This window comes from Mesoplodon bidens (assembly GCF_964165515.1).
Source record: "Mesoplodon bidens genome assembly, chromosome: 4".
NCBI lineage: Eukaryota > Metazoa > Chordata > Mammalia > Artiodactyla > Ziphiidae > Mesoplodon > Mesoplodon bidens.
The window spans coordinates 60,152,282-60,167,618 of NC_138160.1; the positions used below are offsets into that span (position 1 = coordinate 60,152,282).

Consider the following 15,337-nt stretch of genomic DNA (forward strand, 5'->3'; position numbering starts at 1 on the left):
TCAAATTTTACACATAAATGGTGGAACCCATGGAAATCAAATGCTGAATATGGTACAGCAAGGGAAAAAGGCCGGCTTTTCTCTCCCTTTGAGGGGCTGATTAATGTTGACATTAATCCACAATTACAAGACAAGGACTAGATCACAGGTTCGTTCATTCATATTTAAACCATGTGCCTCTTGCACAGAAAATCCCACCCCCTCCCTCTCCCCCTCCCCCCTTCCTTCAAGTCCAGTTAGAAGCATTTACAAGGTGTGGTGGATTGGACTGTAGCAACTTCCTTTCCTTTTTTCCTTTTCTTTCTCTTCATTCAACTTGGCCTCTCCAAAGTAGAAATCCCATCTTGTCTCATTGAGGGACGGAGTCAGCTAAACTAGAGGAAAAGGAAAATTTTTTGTTAGTCTCAAAATCTGAAAAAAAAAATTAAACTTGGGACAGAGTAGGTCAATATGGCTTCCAGAGGTCTTAATTACACATTCGGTAGGTGCATTCATGCATGCAGACGGCCCAACAAAAACCGTGGTATCCGAAGAAAGATCTCTGCTTCTTTCCTAAACATGTATACGTTTAAAGTTCAAACCTATACATCTAGGTGCTGTTACGAGTTGCCTTCTTCTGCTCCCGACATTCATAATTCCTCTCCACAGTTAAACAGAGCCACTGTAGTGATCACCAGAGGGTCTCAAGAGATTCCTTTGCCAATCCCCTCCCCGCGCCCCCCGCCTTGGGCCCATTTACCATAAAGGATTCCAAATTAAATTTATTCACCATATAGAAGGCAGACATATTAATCCTCTTATTTAAATGCATCTCTGCTATTCATTACGGCAGAAATCAGTCTCGCTTTCTTTCACATGGCAGCATACCAGGCCTCACCAGCCCAGGGCTGGAGTTTATTCTCCAAGTTCATCAGTCCACACGGAGGAGACTCGGGCTGTGGTATGCAGTGTTATTATCTACAGAATCAACCGCCATCAAATGTGAATATAAATTCAAGGTGCCATAATCATGAAGCCTGCACATTTCATGGGAGCTGGTGTTTCCCCACACCACCCATCCTTCCCATTTAGTTAAGTCTAATTTTACAGAAGGAGAGTTTGCAGAGGGCTTTTGTCTTTCAAATGCTCACCCTATCTGTTCTTGGAGCCCATTTCCAGCCCTAGCATAAGAGTCTGCAGCCCCAGTGCTGAAACTCGAAGTACAGACAGAGGGAATTCAGGAGGGGCGCTCATCACTTGCACTGACTTCTTCTTGCTCTTGTGTGTTCGGAAGTCTGATTCATTTCATTAGTTGTTTCTTTTGGCAGTTTCATAACAGTGATTCAAGCTTTCAAGACATTCCTTAGACTACGGGTGTCATCGCCCACCCTCACCTCCTTGAAACCTATACATCAACATTAGGCCTAAAGAATGTATCTTATAATAATATGAAATGTCAAGATGTTGCACACTCAAACAGAAAAACAAAAAACCCCAAAACAAAAAACACCACTAAAAAGGGGGTCCGGGAACAAAGCAAACCAAAATCCAAACGCCGTCAAGTTGGGGGCCACACAGCACCATGAAAATGGAGCAAAATCAAAAGTAATTTCCTCTTTGTCCCTCCCAGCAGCTGGGAGCAGCTGGAGAGAGTTAAAATCTCCTTGGTGGATAAGCTTTTAGACCTAGGGAAACTTTTTGTTAACACTATTAATTCAGGTAGCACCTACATGTGGAGGGCAAAGCCAGGTCCCGGAAGCGTTTGCAGCTTAGGACTGATACCTACACAGCACCTCTTTTAAGTCACTCCATCCGGCTTAAGTGTTTTAACACTATCTTGTGTGTAGTAAACTTTAGAAATTTAAACCAACATTCTCTCTGTCGGAAACTCCAACCGTGGCTTTGATCAGCCCCACGCCACCCTTTAAAAAGGCGAACCTGGCCCTGTCGAATTTCCTTATTCTGTGCTTGACTCTCTGGCTAAGAGCACCAAGGGCAGAGGGGATGTTGTTTCGAATATAACCGAACACTTTATTTGTTCCATTTCCCAGGGACCGGACATGTGTGATTAGGTTCAAATACCCAGGAGAGGGTGAATTCGAGTGTTTGCCAACATACTCACTCTGGGCTGAGAAAGGAGGTACCAAAAATGAAGTATAAAGATAACAAGCTGATAATAGTCAAAGAAACCTCATTTTCACATGACACACAAAGCTAATTCCACTGCGAGCTAAGGTCTAAATTGAAGGGAGGAAAGAAAACTAATACGAGTATTGAACACTTAATATGTACCAGGCACTGGCTAGGTATGTTCACGCCTTTCTTTTCTTTTTCCTCATTTATCAATTCACCCAAGTCTGAACTGGGACAGATCTTAAGGAAAGCACAATTCGAATCACTCATTTGACAAAGGAGATCTCCGAAGTGCAGAGAGGTCCAGACTCCACAGCTAGAAACAGAATGTACATGTGGTCTCTCTCTTTTCTACCTATATGACATATAGGATGCCAGCCACTTCCAAGGATGCCAGCCAGTTACCATTTGGATGTACTGCCACCATCATTGGCAACTTTTAAGGCTCTCCTATGCAAATATAGTCAGTTTTGGACTAACACCCAATTTAGTGCACTGTTAATTGATGCTTTTGCCTAGAAGGTTCTTTAAACCTTCTTTAGAGTTGAGTAATGCATTCATATCGCAAATGAAATAACCCCTTTCAGAGCATTTGTTTATTCAGGATTATTGAGATGCCAGCAAGGCTGCAAAAACCAGTTTGGCGCGGGACACTGTTAGCCCCATTCGCTCCCCAGAGGACGGTTCTGACAGTTCCTGCTCCTTTGAAGGAGTCTCAGTCCAGGAAAACATTACATTACTAAGAACTGTACTAACTGTAATAGGCTGGAGGAGATAACTGAAGCAATGAAAGACACAGAACGATTACATGTGAAAGGGAGGCCAGTTTTACTGGTGTTTCTAAATGAGCTGTAAGAAATGAGCAAAGAAAAGACAAATGAGTCCAAACCCCTCTTTGCTAGAAGGTCCCCTTCAAAGGTGTGAAACATACTAGGGAACACAGAACCAAACCTTTCCAAGGAATGAGTTCATTTTCCCAGCAGTTCCTCCAAAGCAGATTTTTAAATTTTATTCTCTTATTATTAGTAATGAGCCCATTAGTCACCAAAACAAATCAATCCACTCCGTGTGTTCCGTGCTACACTTAGATACGCTTAAGTGATTCCGGGGCCAATCCTGAGAATGCTTTAACAGCAGCAAAGCGGCCATTAGCTTCCCGAACCCTGAACTGTGTAGGCCTATCAATTATTTGAGCCAAGAGTATTATATACTCTTAAGTACACAAGACAACCATTATGTACCCAGATATGTGACACAGAAACACAACTTTTGTTCGCCCCGACAATGGGGTCAGCTTGACTGATTAACTCTGAAAAGCTAAAGGAAGGGTAGTTTAGATGGCTCAGTGTGTCCATACATCAGACAAGCTTATACAGTGAAGGTGCAACCTTTTCTAAGGACAGACCTAGACTTCTCAAAAGTTAATAAATGCCCTAAAGGGGGCTGTTTTTTTGGGGCGAGGGGGAGAAGGAAAAACCTTTAAAATAAGCTAATGAATAATTCTGGACAGAACACAACGGGAATCATTTTCAGCATTCAATTTTTTAAACTCCACTTCATTCTAAAAAGGGTTTGAGGAAGTTAAATTTAAAAATCTACAATTATTTCCTGGGGTGATAACAACGTGAAGTTTATTACGTAGCCGTTCAGCGTGAGCTCAAGTGCTTATGCTCTGGAGCCAGACTGCCCGGGTTGATGTCTTGACCAACCCTTCCGCCTGCGAAGCCCTATGACCTTGGGCAACTTACTTAACCCCTGTGTACATCAGGTGTTTTCATCTACGAAGTGCTCTCATAATAATATCCCACAGGGTTGTTGTAGGGACCACATGAAATGATCCATGGGCAACACACAGCCTAGCTGCCGGCACACAGGGAGGGCTCAGGAGACAAGGTTCCCAACCTGGCCGTAATTAGAATCACTGAAGAACTTTCTAAAAATGCTAATGCCTGGGTCCCACCCAGACCTAATGAAACCCAGCCTCTGGAGTGGGCAGGTTTCAAAAAGCTCTTTGGGAGATTCTGAGGCCCAATAAAGGCTGAGAACCACTGGCTTATGTTTGGGGGGTTGCAGCTGTGGTCAACACAAGTGTTTAAGTTTCGGGGTACAAGTGCTTTTATTTGTAGTTCTTCATGTAGAACCTCTATAGGATGGGCTACATGGAGCCTGTTTCACTCACGTACGGGCTTACACAGCTAGCTCAACTATACGGATACTTACAGCTAAACTGACTCTTACCGTACGCTCACTCTCTTTAGGATGCATTGTGTTTAAGAGGGCAGATGTTTCCAGGTGCTGACAAACGCAGTAGGGATCAGCGAGTACGGGACCGTGGTTATGCTGTTCCACGCGTCCAACGTTGGATCGTAGCAGTCCAGAGTTTTGCATCGCTGAATGCCGAAGTACCCTCCAACCACGTAGAGTTTGTTTCCGGAGGCCACAGCGTGGCAGCTCATCCGCTTTGCTGTCACGTCTCCCACCTTGGTCCACTGGTAAGTCTCGCTATTGAATTTATAAGCAGAGCAGGCGGAGAACTCGGTATCTCCCCCCATAATAAAAATCTGGTTACCCAGCACAGCTGCCGCCGTGTAACGCCAGGGCTGGGGACAGGTGGCCGGGACCGTCCACCTGTTTTCACACTGATCGTAACACTGAACCTTGGGGAGCTTGTCATGACTGACGCTGGTACCTCCGAAAGCAAACAGCTTGAGCTTGGCACTCACCACTGCGGCATTGCTGACCCCTTCTCGGAGAGGGGCCACCATGGTCCATTTGTTGGTTGTGGGGTCATAATGTTCTACTTGCTTTAGAGAGACTGAGGGGGAGGCCGGGAGGCAGCCAGTGGCGGCAGTGTGCCCCCCGACCACGTACAGGCAGTGCTTCAGTTCAGCAGAGCCATGGCCAAACCTGGCCACCAGCATGGGGGCCGCCTTGGACCACTCCTCATGCAGGGTATCATAAACCCAGACATCTTTCGAGACTCCATTCTCAGACCCTCGCCCCCCAGTAATGTATACTTTGCAGCCAATTGCACAGGCGCTGAACTCTTTTCTCGGGCTGGGGATGTCGGCCTTGGGAATGATCTCTTTGGCCTTCTGGTCGACCAGATACAGCTTGTCACACATGAAAGTCTGTCCTCCCAAGAGGAAGAGGGCATGGCCGGTTTTCCGGGGCCGGGCACAGAGGCTGGTCACCACACCGTCGTTCTGCAGGATTTTCAGCTTGCACCTGATGGCCTCTTCCACGATCTCCTTGCTCTTCCTCTGCTTGGTGATGAGCTCCTCCATGGCCACATTCTCCATGAGATAGATGGCCGGCAGCAGAGCCAGCCTCACCGTCTGCAACAGCTCCGGGAGATAGCAGTAGCGCTTCTTCAGGTCGTAGCTGATCCAGTTAATTGCAGACTCGTACACAAGTCTTTCGTCTTCCGTCTCCAGCTCTTCACTGGACAGGAGCTGCACTACCATGTCCTGGGGCAGCTGGAGGAAATCTTCGTTCTTCCTGATGGTCTGGAAATTGCTGAGACACATCCTCCAAGAGAGCTCGTACAGCTTGGTGCACTGGTGTGCGTCGGACAGCAGCAGCATGCCCAGGCAGTTGGTGGGGTGCAGGTTCTTCTCTAGGAACTCGGCGCAGGCATCCCGGATGTCTTGAAACTCCAGCATGTCACCAGCTTCCAGGAGCGATTCCGCGTTTTCTTCATTGATGATGACCCGGGAGGAGTAAGCGTAGTCGAGGAGCAGCTCCAAGACTTCCGGGTGGATGGAGTTGTCGAAGTTGACTTCGCTGTCCTGGCTCTCCTTCAGGCCGCCGCTGAACATGGCTTCGAAGTAGCGGCTGCACGCGGCCAGCACCGCCCGGTGACACGGGAAGGTCCTATTTCCGGCATGCAGAAGGACGTCGGTGAAGAGACGCTGCTGGCGTAACAGGTTCAGGTGAGTGAGGACACTGTCCGCGTAGGAGGACTTGTGAAACAGATAGATGTTAATGGAGCCACTGCTGGCCCTGGACTTGCGGTTCTCGTGCACGCTGACGGACATTTTGTTTCCACTCCTGAAAAACAAAACACAACTATTGAACCTGATGCTCTCAGTGTTCAGAACGGCCGAACCAAACCAGCAACTGTTTTGGACAGAGGAAACAGAACACTTCGCTGTTGGCCCTGCCGCCAGGGACAGTCAGGCCTATACAAAGTCAGAGACCAATAATGGACAGTCAGGCCTATACAAAGTCAGAGACGGCTACCTACCTATAAGGAAAGACACTTATTATAATACCGTTGAGCTATTTAAACTATACACTGTTTAAAAAAAAGAAAAAACAATCACTGCTTAAGAGCAGGTTCATCTTGGAAAACCTGATTGCCAACTTGCAGGATATTGAAGTCCTTGAGAAGGTAAGTCAGCAAAAGCCAAGAGGAGCAAGGTCTCATTCTCACAGCTCCCTGCCCTAGTCCAGCTGATTCACTGCTGGCCACTTGAAAGGCCAGGCCTCCAGCTCTTGTAACGCCGGGATGGGCACAGGCGTTAATGTCCTATGCAAGCAACGTAAAGCCATGTGTAAAACAAATACCTACTAATTAATTCCATTAAGAATTCCTTTGGTAAGACCCAGTGTCTTACCAAAGTGTTAAGTGCAGTAAATGGGAAATGTAACATTAAAACCACAGGCTTAGGCCAACTTCTAAAATGACCAAACCTTTATTTATCATTACAAATAATTTGTAACCAGACACCTCTACCACTACAGCGTCCTGAAAGAGCCCCAATATAAACACAACCATATACGGATCAGCAAGCTATCCTGGAAACAGGATAGATTCTGGCCACAGTCACCACTCCCCTTTCCTGCTCCAGACAGCTTCCAAAGTGGCGATTTGGGCACAGAAAGGGAAGAATATTTTGTTGTTCTGTTCTCCCTGCTTTAAATCAAATCTTAGAAAACCAGTTGCAAGAACAAAGGATGTAACCACCCATCTCTCTTGATTAAACAGGGCATCACCAGGACCATCCTTGTGTACCTGCAAACGCTGGCACCTGCATCTAGGGAGTCCAAAATGCAAATGTCGCTTTATCTAAATCAAAACATACACGTGTGTGTGTATGTGTGTTGCCTGCCATTGTTAATTTAGGGCCACTCTAGAATTTATTTGCTGACTAGAGTGTTTTCCTCAGTATCTAAATGGAAATTATAGCAGAACCGAATGCTCTCTTTGGCTTTCCTCAGTAATCAAACTGTAGGCTAAAGATACAGGACATGCCTATCACCTATCTTCAAAAATTGAACCATCTTTTTCCTTTTTCACCCTACCCTTCTGTTACTTCAAAGAAATAATAGCTTCAAGAACCTGCCTGTCAAAGGATTCCTAGGGAAACTGTTTATCCCCGGAGGGTAAACTGCGTGGTTACGGTATCTGTTCCAAACACGGAACAGCCAGTCCTTATGGCAGAGCTGAAACCCAAGGCCTGCTTGTTTCCTTCAACCTGACCAGCAGAGGCAAGGCAGGCACAGAAAACAACAGAGGCAGGTACCTAACTTGCCTTTGACACACAGGCCTCATACTATTAGGAGTTGCAACTTGTTTTCTTTCATTTTGGGCATGTAACTTTTCACTGTGAGTAAACGTGACTTAGTGGAATAAAATAAACAACAGAGTCCTAGGGCTCTGGTATTAAGAAGCCTTTACGAAGCACCCATCAGTCTCCACAGTGACTTGGGCTTTGACAAATGGTGAGAAGGCAAGCATCACCGCAACCCTCAAGCTAAGCCTCTATCTATGGTCTAGTCCATTTTACCCAATGCCCAATGCTCCTAAGAGCAAGTGACAGGACCCTATGTGAATACACTAGGTTCTCCAATGTGTTAAAACAGTATTAGCATCCCTGCTGTCCTACTGCTGGTAGTCATCATTTGCATTTGTACATTCAAGCTGAAATTCTTTGAGGAAGATTTTAAGCCTAAACCTCAAAAGATGCTATAAATATTCCTAAGCCTCATACAGAAAGGTGCAAGAACTCCAAATGAGTAGCTATGCTTTTTTTTTTTAAGCTAATGCTTCCAAAGCAACCTCAAAAGCTGCCTTCTGTGGATGGACCTAGAGATTATCATACAAAGTAAGTCAGACAGGGAAAGACAAATATCATATGACATTGCTTATATGTGGAACCTAAAAAAAGATACAAATGAACTTATTTACAAAACAGAAATAGACTCACAGAGAAAGAAAACAAACGTATGGTTACCAAAGGGGAAAGGGGGAGGAGGGATAAATTAGGAGTTTGGGATTGAAATATACACACTACTATATATAAAGTAGATAACCAACAAGGATCTACTGTATAGCACAGGGAACTATACTCAATGTCTTGTAATAACCTATAATGGAAAAGAATCTTAAAAAGTATATATATATATTATATATATATAATATACATATAATGAATCAATTTGCTGTACACCTGAAACTAACAACACTGTAAACCAACTATACTTCAATTAACAAACAAACAAAAAAGGGCTTCCCTGGTAGTGCAGTGGTTAAGAATCAGCCTGCCAATGCAGGGGACACGGGTTCAAGCCCTGGTCCGGGAAGGTCCCACATGCCACAGAGCAGCTAAGCCTGTGCGCCACAACTACTGAGCCTGCGCTCTAGAGCCCATGAGCCACAACTACTGAAGCCCGTGCTCCGCAACAAGAGGAGCCACCGCAATGAGAAGCCCGCGCATCACAACGAAGAGTAGCCCCCACTCGCAGCAACCAGAGAAAGCCTGTGCACAGCAATGAAGACCCAACGCAGCCCAAAATAAAGAAATTAATTTTTTTAAAAAGTTGCCTTCTTTCCAGCTAAGAGTGAATGCAGCTCTGACAGAAGAATGAGGCTGCACAAGGTACATAAGCATCAAAGTGCCTGCAGATTGAGCTGGAATTACACCCACCCGGCCCGGAAGGCGTTTCCCTAAGCAGTGTAAAACAACACTCACAACGAGGCTTACACTTAACAAAACAAGTTTAGAAGATCTTGGGATATAGGATCTGCATCTCTTTGCATCCTGTGTTTATGCTCCTGTATTTCCCAGGTAGGTTCATAAAGCCAGCAGAAAGAGCCTAGCCTGTCACCTTGGATGCCACCCAGATGGAGAAGTGTGTCAGTCAAAATCCAACAATCTTGCAGCAATATTTGATTAAAATAAAAGGTAAACTTGAAGACCCAAGGGAAACGACTTGCCTTGTATTTTAAAATTATGCAAATGTGAGAACATCAGCAGAAACCACGTATACAGCCACTAAACGCACCTTCAACATGAAATGAATCATCCTTCTGGCATTTTTTTAAGCCCCCAGAGAAACAATATTTGCATGCCAAGTTAAGTGGCAAAAAAAACGCACACATATACTTAACCTGCCTCTACAAAGAAGGGGAAAAGGGCTGCTATTACCAGTGAACATCAAAAGGGATTCTAGCTACAGTAACTTCAGTTCACTTAATGCTCTTTAACCAGGCTCTGGGCCTCCAATACTTAGCGGCGTGTCACATTTCTTTGGGTTTTAAACCTGATCTCAATGCAATCAAAGGAGAAACTAGGCAGATTTTCTCGGACATTCATATTATTGATAACAACGGAACATTATAAAGAGATTGTTAACAAGAAAAGCATTTTACTATACAGCCCTCTATAACACCTGTAACGCTCTTTAACACTCTGGCCATGCCTGTGAGGGCGACACCACACACACGCCAAGTTCAACGGTTCATCTCCACCCTGCCCACCAATTCCTATCCTTCGAAACTAAGCATGTTAAGACTAAATACTTCCATGAGAAGAAACTAATTTTTCAGAAACCAGTTTTCATTCATTCCCTACAGACGTCTGGCCGCAGTGAACGTGCCCTCACTAGGGGTGTCTGCGCGTGGCCCTATTGCTCACCGTGCCGGGTAGGGTGCAACGTGGACCAACAATCCCGCGCGCTCGACAATGCTCTTTCCGCTGGGGGGGGAGGGGGGGATTGATCGTATTCCGGCTCAGCTCCTAGCTCTCCAGCAGCTCGCCCAGGCGGCGCGCCACCGAGAGGAGCCCCCTCCAGCAATGCCCGTCTCTTCTTGCTGTGGGAGGGCAGCGGTGGACACCAGGTCTCCGCCCCGAGAACAGCTCCCCACCGCCGCCTAAGTCGGAGCCCCAGGCTCCGGGGCGCACACACCCCCCCTCGCGATCACACCCCGCAGGCCAGGCAGCCCCTGAAACCCGCGGCGCCCGCAACAGGTCCGCGGCGGTAGGGGAGACTTACAACAGTGGCGACCGGCCACAGTGCACGACCGGCTGGGTTCTTGCCTCGGTCACCGGGTAGGGAGGGGACGGAGCGGACGTCTCAGCCCCAGGAAGCAACAGCGACTGACCGGGCGAAAGGAGCGCGCATGGAACTCTGGCTCGCGGGCTGGTTACCGCGGGCGGATCGCCGCGGCCTCACGACCCCCACGTCGCGGACTCTGCGCCCGCCACCCGCGGAGCAGCTCCCGGAGTGAGCTCTGGAGGCGAGAGCGAGCCCGCAGCTGCAGGCGCCGCTGAAGGAGGCGGGCTGTACCCTCACGGGAGGGAGCTGGAAAGCGCCTTGTGCGCCGGCGGCCGCCTGGCGTCTCGACTCGGCCTCTGCAGCGCCACCGCCGCGCCGCCTCCTCTCCGGCTTCCCGAGCAGTCTGCGCCCGGCCGCCCAGCGCCCGGCTATAAGCGGAGCGGCGGGGAGGGGAGGGGAGGGAAGGGGAGGGAGGGGAGAGGGCGCGTAGGCAAAAAGTGACACCAGGGGAGGGAGGGAAGAAGCGCGTGAATGCGGCCAGCGGAGAAGGAGGAGGAGGAGGAAGGGAAGGAGGACAAGAGTCGGAGGAGAGTGTGTCGGGGGAGTTAGTCGTGAGAGGAAGCGGGGGAGGGGGCTGTGGCGAGTGGAGAGAGACAAAGCGCACGCGGAATCTCAGCCAAGAGCAGCTGCAACCCTCGGGGATCGCGAATAAAACAAGTTTTCCTGCGTCGGTGTGTCTGCGTCTCTAGCCCAGCCGGGTGCTGAGGGATCCTCGGCCAGGGAGCGCAGCCCCTCACTGTGCGCTCCGAGCTGCGGGAGCCCGCCTGATGCTCAGGACAGGGCGGCGAGGGGCGAGCCGGGTGTCCGCGGCACGCGCCGTGGGCGCTCACAGCCCGCGCGCTGGGTGGGATATCTGGATGGAGGATGGTGGCGAGGTTTGGACACAATTTTGGACACTCCGGGGACACCGCAGGTTGGGCAAAGCCGGGCCGTAGGGTTTCTCGGCAGTGGACCAGAAAGACTCGAGCCCCAGGCGCTTCCCGCCCCCCAGTCCTCCCTCCCCACCCCCCGCGGGTGCTGCACCCGCGGCTGGACTCTGCCCCACGCCGCCCGGGGCAGCAGTAGCCCGGCGCTCTCCGGCGAGGCGTGCACCACGTGCTTTGCAGCCAATCGCCGCCGCCGCTTTATTCAAAGCGACCCGCTCCTAGGAGCGGCCCAGCCGCCGCCTCTTCGTAGCGATAAAGTCTCAATCGCCTTCTCAGACTGGGCCCTTTCCTGTCTTTTATCGCCGGGTCGTGTTAGTTAGGAGTTCAGCAAAGAAATGGTTCAGCACACACACATTTGAAGCGCCCTTGTGCCACGAGAAGAGAAGGCGATTAGAAAACTAATCTCGAAAGGCGATCACTATTTTTGAAGCCCACTTTTGATATTTGTACCAAGGGCTTGTCTTTCCACTGGGAGCTGAAATGCCTGTTTTTCTTTTTATTGGGTATTTGGAATAACGTATATGAATGAACTGTAGAGATTACTGATCCGGCTCCCTCGTTTTACAGGTTAGGAAACTGAGGCCCAGGGAGATGTGAATTGTCCAGCTAGAGGGCACACAGCTACTTGTAGTGGCCCAGCCCTATAGCTGGAGTGGGGACCCACGACGGAGTTTTCTCTCCCCACTCCACCTCCCAGCTTTCTTTTAAATATTAGATGCAGAGGGCTTCCCAGGGCTTCCCTGGTGGCGCAGTGGTTGAGAGTCCGCCTGCCGATGCAGGGGACACGGGTTCGTGCCCCGGTCCGGGAAGATCCCACATGCCGCGGAGCAACTAGGCCCATGAGCCATGGCTGCTGAGCCTGCGCGTCCGGAGCCTGAGCTCCGCAATGGGAGAGGCCACAACAGTGAGAGGCCCACATACCGCAAAAAAAAAAAAAAAAAAAAAAAAAAAAAATTAAATGCAGAAATGGTTTAACAGGCAGAAGAGGCTCTGCCTGGCGCGCCCAGAGCCCAGAGACTGCCAAAGCCAAGGCTCTGTCGGTCCTTTAATCCCACTTTCCTTTACACGCGGTCCCTTCTGGTATGCGCGCTGAGAAATTTCGCTCCTTGCAAACAAAGAAAGACAGTGCCCTCTGAAGTCCTTTGTTAGCATTAGCTCGTCAGCCTCACCACGAGCCTTTACAAATCTGCTTCATATTTTAACGTATTATGCAGAGTCTCGGCTCGAGACTGCTTCACAAAGCCGGAGAGGCCAGATCAATTCCCGGTCAGACCCACGTGCAGGGGTCTGCCTGCTGCGAGGTAAAGACAGGGGGAGCGCCGCGAGCCGACCCAGTTGCTAAAGATGTGGATAAAATCAGCGAAGACCAGACGGATAGAAACACCGTAGACGTCAGAGATAGGTGCTGAAAAGCCGGGAGAGGGAAACGTGAAGCTATTGCACATATGTCTTTTAAAAAACATGCTTCTGTAGCCTTCAGCAAGGAGTGGGGGGAAGGTGATCAGTGCAGCCCCCAAAGGCACCTCGTCCAAGCGCTTTGTCTGTCTGGGTTGTGGGTCAAAAACAAGCAGGTTGGTTATGAAGACCAAATGTTAATGTCTTCCGCGGGGAGTGGGACTGGGTGGGGTGGGGTGTTCTGTTTAAATTAAGAGATTAACATTTTTTTCTCATTAAGGAGTATTTCCTTCTTACTTAAATTACCTAACAAATCTACTGGGAACTGTACCTAGATGACCCTGCCTAGGAATAAAACATGTCCTCAGTTCAGCTGGTTGGCTGGGGATTTTGCCACAGAAAGTCACTGAGCTAGGAGCAGGCCATCTATTTTGGTTGTATCTTTACCACCCGGAAACTGCAGTGTCCTTAACCGAGGGGCCGGAGGGGAGAACAAAGTTTACATGTCTTTGCAAATAGCTTTGCTAAGCAGGCAGGGCTGAGAAAAGAGTGAACTCGTCTGGCCATTGTGTCATCATCCACCGATGCTAATTTCCTGTGTCTGTTCTACCTAACGTTGCCACCTTTCTACGCTTCAAGAAAAGAGAAGGAAAAAAAAGTTGTGGCCTGGAAAATCTTGAAAGTATTCAGTGACCACATACATTTGCTTCATCTGCCTTAGGGAGATAAGCAACATGGATGAAGGGAAAAGAAATTACTTATTATATGGGTTATGAAAACTGGAAGACAAATGACCTGCTGCAAACCGTACACTGGTTTGCTTGAACCGATGTATGAAAAGTTTTCAGGCCTATGGGCAGTTTCTAATGTTTATTCCACAGCTGAAAGTGATTTGCTAGTTAGCATATTACAATCACAGCAACTAAAACTGTTACTCCTCCAGCGTCTCTCAGCCAATACTAAAGGTAATTCTTATCACTTCACTTACAGGAAGAAAAGGTGAGCAAGTCTTGTATCTGTACAGGAAGAACTCTAGACAGACTTGTGATCAAAATGGATGATGATAGACATTGTAGATATGAAGTCATAAACATTTTGGGAAATACTACGGACATCCCTGTTGTACAATGGCCACCACCTCCCTCAAGATGTTAGGCCGGTCCCCTGGGCCCCTGGGAGCTGGTCTGCGCCTCTGCCTTGTGACACCAAACCAAGGTCTTGTTTTTAATGCTATTAAGAAGCTGTGCCCAAGGCTTTGGCCTTGTTATCTCCCTTAACCATGTTATTTTGTTAGGCTGAAAAATAAGCAGCATGGGGTTAAATGTATTAGCTGCCTTCAAACGTAATTTATCTTCATTCCATCCTAATTTACACTCTGGCTGAATTAATGAGAATGATTTAATTAACACCGTGTGACCATAGTACCAGGGACAGGACAGCTCAGGGGATTAGACCAAACAGGGGCTAAGCAGCTGCCATCCTGCCTCCTGTGGTTCCCCGCACCCGAAGCCCCACCCATATTTCAGACACATTCCCTGCCAGTCTTCCAAAAGCGTCCTGTTCTTTGCTCCTCTTCCTGAATGTGTGACGAAGGTGGCTCAGCTTTCCTTCCTCCTGTGATTTTCGAAATGGGCCTCAAGACTGTGGCCTGTAGTCAGTGTGGCCGAGAGCCTAACAGCCTGACAAAGACTTGGGCTCTTCCTCCCCTAATGTCAAGTTCGTGCTGCAAGTGGATACCCAGCCAGGCACGACACGCCTCATCTTCCACCCCGCCCCTCAGCCCGCCGTGGCGCACACGCGCGCATGCGTGCTTACATCTTGGGCGCAACACCTGTGGAAGGAAAGGGAGGGAAGTAGGATAGGCAGGGGAAGAAGTTGAGCTGGGGTGCGCTCTCAGTCAAGGCCTTGGCCGACCCCAGGTGGAGCTCAAGAGCGGAAGTGACCCTGCGGAGTTGTCCTCAGGTAAGGCGAGAAGGCCAGGCTTATAGAGAGCTGCTGCATTACCAATTGCTGAATGCAGGCTGCCCAGGAAGGGGGCCATGGCCACGGTAGTGTTCCTCAGACGCAGTTCTGAGGAGGGCAGAGAGCTGTGTGCCTTCTGCTGCCAGCACCCCCCGGGGCCAGGCAAGAAGTCCTTCATTCTCCAAGGAGATTCTGAGGCGCTCAGTGCAATGCCCTCTTTGACCCTTCACCCTAACACAGAGATACAAACCTAGGAAAATGAGGCCTCAGGTCCTGCCAGCAATCCTCTTTCAAAAAGAGGGAGATTTTTTTTTTTTTTTTTTACTCTGGCTGTTTATTAAAAAGACAAGGATAAGAAAAAAGTAAAGGGGCTTCCCTGGTGGCACAGTGGTTGAGAGTCCACCTGCCAATGCAGGGGACATGGGTTCGTGCCCCGGTCCGGGAAGATCCCACATGCCGTGGAGTGGCTGGGCCCGTGAGCCGTGGCCGCTGAGCCTGCGCGTCCGGAGCCTGTGCTCCGCAACGGGAGAGGCCACAACAGTGAGAGGCCCGCGTACCGCAAAAAAAAAAAAAAGGTAAGATAATCAGTACAAGAA

At 48.8% G+C, this 15,337-nt stretch overlaps 1 protein-coding gene across 2 annotated transcripts; it reads right to left on the reverse strand.

Moving 5' to 3' along the window:
• Nucleotides 1-216: 216 nt before the first annotated feature.
• On the reverse strand, nt 217-10,791 carry ENC1 (ectodermal-neural cortex 1). Of its 2 annotated transcripts, none has more exons than XM_081231289.1 (3): nt 10,505-10,791; nt 4,351-6,165; nt 217-374 (listed from the first exon to the last, which is right to left on the reverse strand). In XM_081231289.1, the coding sequence occupies exons 1-2, from the start codon at nt 10,522-10,524 to the stop codon at nt 4,383-4,385; spliced, it is 1,803 nt and encodes a 600-aa protein (XP_081087415.1). In that variant the 5' UTR covers nt 10,525-10,791; the 3' UTR covers nt 217-374; nt 4,351-4,382. The 2 variants fall into 2 exon arrangements, with proteins under 2 accessions (XP_081087415.1, XP_081087416.1); XM_081231290.1 differs by having other exon boundaries at nt 10,396-10,791.
• Nucleotides 10,792-15,337: the final 4,546 nt, after the last annotated feature.

Excerpts from the sequence above, each read along its gene's own strand:
- ENC1 (XM_081231289.1), bottom strand. The coding sequence starts at position 10,524 with ATGCGCGCTCCTTTCGCCCG. Across the intron at positions 6,166-10,504 it reads ATGCGCGCTCCTTTCGCCCG|GAGTGGAAACAAAATGTCCG; the intron begins GTCAGTCGCTGT and ends TTTGTTTTTCAG.